The sequence below is a fragment of the Neopsephotus bourkii genome, unplaced genomic scaffold, assembly GCF_033783945.1.
Source record: "Neopsephotus bourkii isolate Nb327-2 ecotype Australia unplaced genomic scaffold, CSIRO-AGI_Nbou_v1 NB_1787, whole genome shotgun sequence".
NCBI lineage: Eukaryota > Metazoa > Chordata > Aves > Psittaciformes > Psittacidae > Neopsephotus > Neopsephotus bourkii.
Genome location: NW_026902261.1, coordinates 205498 through 212615, shown reverse-complemented (window position 1 = coordinate 212615; position 7118 = coordinate 205498). Strand labels below are relative to the sequence as shown.

Here is a 7118-nt window from a genome sequence, read left to right as displayed (position 1 = left end):
TGTGCCGCCCCTGCGAAGAGAGCTCGGGGCTGTGGGGAGGAGAGGCAGGGCGGGGAGAGGGCCGTTATTTTCGGTTGTGCGGTGCCTCGGATTTGGGTTTTTCAGCGCCGTTTCAAGCCCAGCGCGGTTTTCCCGCTGGGAAGCAGGAGCGCGCAGACACGCTGCCGCCCGGCTCCGGGCTCCCGGCGCTCCCCGGCTGCCGTCCCGGGAGCGGCGGTACCTGCCCCGAGAGGAGAGCGGGATAGTCGCGGGGGGGGGGGGAAGTGTGTCTGAGCCTTTCTCCCCAGGCATCTAGAGTTGACGAATTGCCGCTTGCTGTGGTTAAAATAAAGTAGCGTAAATAAAGTAAAATAAAATAAAGTTAAAATAATAAAATATAAAATAAAATAAATAAAATAAATAAAATAAAATAAAATAATGTGCATATGGAGAGAAGAAAGTGGATGGCGAGCCCAGATCCCAGAGGAGCCGGGGGAAACGACAGACTTGTCCAAGTCCTCTCCTTTCCTAATGAAAAAAAAAAAAAAAAAAAAAAAAAAAAAGAAAGGAGGGAAAAAGAAAAGAAGAGAAAGCCGTGCCTGCACCCTGCTCTTCCCCTCTCCCGCAGCCCGGGGCGGCAGGGCCGGAGGCTCCCGCTCCCCGCAGAGCGAGGGACCCCTCCGCAGCTCCGCATCTCTGCAGAAGGGATGCAGGGGGGATAAGGAGGCAGCGCAGGGGGAATGTTCCCCTCTGCCACGGGTGAGACCCGGGCAAAGCAAAGGCGGGCGCAGGACTGAGGGGCCCGACCCCGCGTCCAGCAGCGATCCCGGGTTGGGCAAAGCTGGTTGTGAGCCACTGGAGAGCGGCGGCTGCTGCGCCCCGGGAGCACGACGGGACACGGAAGGGTCCAAACCTGCCCCTTCTTTTATTACTTTTTTCTCCTTTTTTTCCAGCATACGAGAAGTCAGAGAAGCAGCTCCCTCCAAGAAATGCCATTTCCATGATTTTAATAAGCAAAATAGGAAACAATTTTAATAACCAAAAACAGAAACCAGTCTGAATAAAACTACAATAGACCAGGTTTTTTAATATTTTCCATATCATAAGCAGGATTTGAAATTGATCCCTTCAGAACTTTACATGAAATAAAAACCTTTTTTTTCCCGCTGCTGCAATGTTTTGATTTCAACACAGTTGAATCAGTAAAAACCAAAGCTCGTTTTCTGATGCATGACTAATATCCACAATATTTAAAACTGCAAGCACCATGCTGTTCATTACAATCTTGTTATTACTGTTAATTTATAAACTAATACAAACTTAAAATGCATCCGGCCAGCAGTGCCAGCTACCCTAACAGGAAACTAAAAAATAAGTTTTCATTTTGGTATTTTTGTCAGTGCAACGTAAATCCTTTTACTGACCTGCAGGAGGAAAAAAAAAAAAACCAACCAAAACAAAAGTAATAAAAACACCCATAAGACTCCAAACTACTGCTACTACACAACTGCAAATAAATTTGGGCTAAAACGTTCACTCGCTGCATAGGGAAGCAGAGAAGCAGGTTACAAATCATTGCAAAAGAATACACTTGAAAGTTGCGGTGTGTCTTCCTCAAACCACGTGTGGGGCTCACTTGTTCTCCCCCCCCCCCCTCCCCAGTTTTCCCTGCGCTGCTGCCAGCGAGAACCCGACTTCGGGGGGCACAGGGAGCCCTCGCTGCTATCGCGACTCGAGTCCTGTCGAAGAGGGGGAGTTGGTTGGGTTTGGGTTTAGTTTTCCTTTATTTACCGAAACCCAAGGGGCAGTTGTTGCTCTAAAGGAACTGGTATCTCGTCCGTCCTTCGCTTCCTGAGTGTACAATCAGAAGGGAAACTCCATGGCCAAACCTCCCCGCTACAGGCTGGGAATTGTCCTGAAGGGAAGAGCTTCGCTGCCACTTTAAGGCATGGAGGAGTCTCTAGTGACCGATCGGAGTTTTTCCCTGGTAAGTTTAGGTTTGTCAATGCCGTTCAGGCGGTTTGGCTTCTGCCCCAACAAACAAAAAACCAAAATGAAAACTAAGACAAAGAAATCAAAAACACAACTTAAAAGTGCACCAGATACACGAAGTTGTTCTGTTTTTTCTAATGCAAAATGCCCATAACTTCTTTTCCTTAAGCATCTCTTTAATACCAAACAAACCGTACGACCAGCCTGCTGAAATGTTATTGTGTGTCTGTGTGTTTTTCTCTCCTGTGCGGTTTGAAGTAGCAGATATTTACAAGCCAACACCATAAAAGAAAACCAAGAGCAAAACCAACGAACAGAACTGCACAAGCAGTAGAAAGTTTGATAACTCGGGATGCTTTTCTTAGCGATGAAACAAAACAATAACAGAAATCTATGGTCGATGATCAACATGCTATAGTTAAACAAGAAAATGGTACAAAATAGAAATTATTACCATACATGTCCAGCATGCAGGATTAATATTTTTAATGCAGATTTTCGTATTTTTCTATATAATCAAGCAGGCAATAAAACTGATGAGTTTTTTTTTTCTTTTCTTTCATTCTTTCTTTCCTTCCTTAGATTCAATGTCCCATCTGAGTCCTGCAACTTATGTCTCAAAGCAGGCAATATATGAAGAGTTTGCATATATTGTCCTTTTTACTTATTCTCTTTTTTTTTTTCCAAGCAGGTAAATTGTGCATGAGATGGTGCTGGGTATGTTCTCTCTCTTCCCGAGCAGGCAGCATGTTATAGATGGCTTGTTCATTGTCCTTTATCATTATTCTCTTAAAGTCCATCTCATTTGGCAAGTGAGCAAGCTATAAACCGCTTCACTTGGCCTTTTCTCCTTGGCGTCTGCCTCTGTCCCTCTCTCTAACTCACAAATGAAAGTCCAAAAGTTGCACTTCACCTCTCCCATCCCCACCCCCAGCCTACTCTTCCCACAGCTACTCTAGAAGACTTGGATGCTGCAAAAAACAAAACAAAAAAGTCAAGTCTCTGTTTTTTCTCTCCTTTCTCTCTAGTCAAGCAGACAGATGGATGGAGATGTCAGAAGAGGATGGGAGCGGGGGGAAGGTGACGGGGTCAGGTCTGGGGATGGGAGGGGGGTTGTTTGCTTTTTAATCATTTTTGTTAAGCACTCACATGAAGAACTCGGGGGAAGATGGGTTGTCACTGGTGGAGCCGGCCTCTCTGAAGCCATTGCTGGCAAGTTTCTCACACTTGAGCTTGTAGGCGTCTCTCTCTCTGGCGAGCCGGGTCACTTCTTGCTTGAGCTGTTCCACCTGCTGAATGAGCTGCGTCTTTTCGTTCTCCAGGTGGTGTTTCTGCTGGACACGTTTATACCTGCAGGACTGGGCATAGCCCCTGTTCTTCAAGGTCCTCCTCTTCTGCTTGAGGCGGATCACCTCATCTTTGGTGAAGCCTCGGAGGTGCCTGTTGAGCTCCCTCACGGACATAGAGACCAGCTGGTCATCTGAGAACCGGTCCTCCACGCTGCTGGAGGGGGGATGCTGCTGGTGCGAGTTCTGGAGCTGCTGGGAGGAGCTGGAGGAGGTGGAGGGAGTGGGAGAGGCCTGGTGGTGATGGTGGTGGTGATGGTGAGGGTGCCCGCTGCCGGCCAGGTCTTCATGAGTGACAGCAGGGTACTGGTGGTGGTGCTGATGATGGTGATGATGGTGGTGGTGGTGGGCCCGGAAGCTCTCGAAGCCTTGCAGCTGCTGGGACACCTGGTGGGACCCAATGAGGGCTTCAACAGCGTCCTCCGGGGTGAGGTTCAGCGCCTCGGGGTTCATCTGCTGGTAGCTGTTCGCCATCCAGTACAGGTCCTCCAAGTGGGTCTTCTGCTCGGTAGGGCTGAAGCTGGGTGAAGAGGGCACGGAGCTGCAGGGCGTGCTGATGGGGGTGGAGGAGACGGAGCCGGCAGGCTGCAGGCGTGTGCAGTGCCTGCCCGAGCGGTCGTTCCTGCCCAGGGGCTCCTTCTTCACGTCGAACTTCATCAGGTCGAAGTCGTTGACATACTCCATGGCCAGGGGGCTAGTGGGCAGCTCGGCTCCGATGCTGAGCTCTCCGGCCATCGCTGTCTTGCGGGCACCTCTCCCGGCGGAGGGGCTGGAGACCTCACCCCAGCGCGCAGCCTGGCAGGGGGCTGCCCGCGCTCCCCTATTCCAAACCAGCCCTGGCTCTGCTCTCTCGCTTCCTTTCCTCCGCTCCCCCTCCACCGCCGCCTCCTTCTCCCGGCTTCTGAAGCTTTTTCAGTCCGGACAACAAAGCCAAGGACGAGCCGGGGCTGTCTGGATGTCTCCTGCCCTTTTGTATGAGCGCACGCAGCGCGCCGCAGGCTGCAGCAGCTCCTGGCACCGACGCGCCCGTTCGCAAGGAGAAAGGAGCGAGCGGCGGCAGGAAGGGCAAAAGCAAAACAAAACAAAGATGCTGCCTTCGGGTCTGTGCAGGAAGCAGAGCGGTGCAAACCGTCCGGGTTTTGTAAGTCCGGAGCCTTCCCCCCGCGGTGCAGAGCACCGGAGTCTGCCGCAACTTTCCAGCCCTGGCCGGCGGCCGGGGCAGCGCGCTGGGTGTTGTTGGGCTGTGCCGGGCAGTGCCGGCGGGCTCGGGCAGCGCGGGGGAAGGGGAGGGAAGAGGGGAGGAAGGAGGGGAGAAAACAAAAAAGGAGGAGAGGGGACACGAGCAGGGCCGGGGCTCCGCTGCGGCCGCCGCCAGCGCTCGTTGTGCAGCTGTGCTCGCAGCGCAGCCCCCCTTGGCTTCTTATACGGCCGTGCCCGCCGAGAGCGCGGCGGGGGCCGGGGCCGGCGGCGGCCGCGCCAATGGCAGCGCAGCGGCGGGGCCGGGCCGGGCGGGCGGTGGCGGGGCCGGGGGCGGGCCGGGGGCGGGCACGGGCAGCGCCGTGACAGCTCCGCAGCGCCGGAGGAGCGGCCGCCGCTCCCAGCCGGCTCCGCCGAGAGCTCCCCGCCCGCTCCGCGGCTCCACCGCTCCGCTCCTCCTGCACTCGGTTACACCCCTCTCGGTCTCTGCGATCCCCACAGGATCGGGGAGGGGGGGGGTTGGGGACACCCCCCCGGTCCCTTTGTTCTAAACGTAACAAAGTCCCTCCGTGCCCGCTGCCGTCCCGCAGCACGTCTGAAGCTGGTCACACACACGCCCCTGCGCCCCGCTCCACGCACACGCATCGCCCCTTCCAAACTTTCTGTGGCCGCTCCCGATGTGAGCGGGTCCGGCTGGGTGCTAGCGCTGGGGCTGGGGGCGGCCGAGGGGCATCTCCCCGCGTACGACCGGGGAAATCCTCCGGTGACAGTAAGTGAATCTCTCCCTGAAGTGAAGCGAAGGCATTGACACAAACTGCCGCAAATGTTAGGGAGAGAAGGGAGGAAATACATTTGAGTTCTGAGGGACCGTGTTTGCTTTGCTCTGCTGCTCCCTGCGTGAGGGCCTGCATGCAGAGGAGCACTCGCCATGCAGGGATTTTAAGTTTTGGTTTGGTTTTGTTTTGTTGTGGGGTTTTTTTGGGTTTTGTTTTTGTTTGGGTTTTTTGTCTTTTTTTTTTTTTTTTTTTTTTTTTTGGTCCGGTAACAGGATTTTTCTTTTTTTTTTTTTTTGAACATTTTGTAACGATTAAGGGAGATTAGGGCTTCTTTTTAGCACAGTTTTTACGCTCAAACAGACAGAAAGTGCGACCCCAAGTGTCCGTTTGGAGAAATAACAGATACTTTTCACGGGATAAAACACCCGGAGAAAAGGGGAAGAAGCGGAGCGAGGCGGGATCGGAACCGGCAGCGGGAACGGGAGCGGGGCTGTTGCCATCCCGTGCTGTCCCGTCCCGGCCGCGCCGCTCCGGAGCTGCGCCTCAGCATCTCCCTTATCCCCCACCCCAATTTATTTAGCCGGAAGAACGGAAAAGTTCGAGATCTGTAGATCTGCTGCTCCCCAGAAATGAATGAGAAGGGAGCTGCCTCTCTGGAGCAAGGATAACACTACCAAATTCCGCCCCCCCCCGGCCCCCCCTGGCCGAGCCCCAGCCGCAGCCTCGGAAGATGCCCGCAGGGGAGATGCCCGCAGCCCGGTCGCGGTGCTCCAGCTCCTCCACAGATCCGCGGAGCGGGCCGCGGCCGCGCAGGGAACCGAGGAGGTGAAAGTCGCGCCAAGTGCCATCCTCACCCCCCAGAAAGTTTCCCGGGGGTCCCTCCCTCCGGCAGCGGGCTGGAGAAGGGAGAGGGGACCCGGGACGGGGATTTGGGTGAGCCCCATTCGCATCACAGCGGCTTCATCGCGTGTGGCAGTGCCTTGATGGAGTTTTTCCCCGCGACGCTTTCAGGGTGAACATCACTCCCAGTGGATAGCGGCCAGCCCCAGGGCTCCCCACGCGTGGACGTACCCCCGTCCCCGGCACTCCCCGCGTTTCCCCCGGGCAACACAGCCCCGGCGGTGCTGGGGCTCGGGGGTCCGCAGCGGCCCCGCACTGCTGCTTTCCCGTCAGTTCCAGGTTTGGGGAACCGCCGTCTTTCCGCGGCTAGCGAGGGGCCGGAGGCGCAGAGAGGCGGAAAGAGGCCCGGGATCCGACCCCTCGGAGCAGCGGATCGGGGCAGCAGCTCGGCTGCCTCCCAGGGCCGGCGAGAGCAGAGACCCCGCGGCGGGTTCCCCGCCGTTGTTATTTATGAGGTCCTGGAAGCTGCTGGGCAGAGCGGTATTCGTACCTGCACGTTAAACGTTACCGGTGGCAGTGGGGGAGAGGGGACCCTGGCGAGCTCGGGGAGCTGAGCAGCAGCCCCGAGAAACCTGGCATTAGCTAGAGAATACTTTTCCTGTCATAATTACTGAGGTATCTTCACAAGGTGGAGCTACTGAAAGGCGGAGGAAGCATAGATCTGAATATCTCCCTGTCCACACATGCTGCGTCCTTTTGCTCAGTCTTTTAAACTGTGAATCACAGATCGGTTCGGAGCGTCCGTCCTCGTCATAAAATTTCGGGGCACTTTCTGGGTCCGTTTCTTTGCTTCTTCCATCCCTCGCTCCCCTTCACAAAACACATCCTGCGAAAGTTGCGGCGCTACGCGGCTGACTGAATTAAGACCCGCTTCGTGCCCCGAATCCCCGATTAAAGGCCGATTTTGTTTATTGTAGAGCTTTTAAGC

The 7118-nt window shown here is 54.9% G+C and overlaps 1 protein-coding gene across 1 annotated transcript; it reads right to left on the bottom strand.

Annotated features, from left to right (window-relative positions):
- Positions 1–969: 969 nt before the first annotated feature.
- Positions 970–4725, bottom strand: MAFB (MAF bZIP transcription factor B). The gene has a single exon (XM_061380080.1). It carries the CDS (start codon positions 4050–4052, stop codon positions 3117–3119), a length of 936 nt encoding a protein of 311 aa, XP_061236064.1. The 5' UTR covers positions 4053–4725; the 3' UTR covers positions 970–3116.
- Between the last annotated feature and the right edge of the window lie 2393 nt (positions 4726–7118).

Excerpts from the sequence above, each read along its gene's own strand:
- MAFB (XM_061380080.1), bottom strand. The coding sequence starts at position 4,052 with ATGGCCGGAGAGCTCAGCATCGGAGCCGAGCTGCCCACTAGCCCCCTG.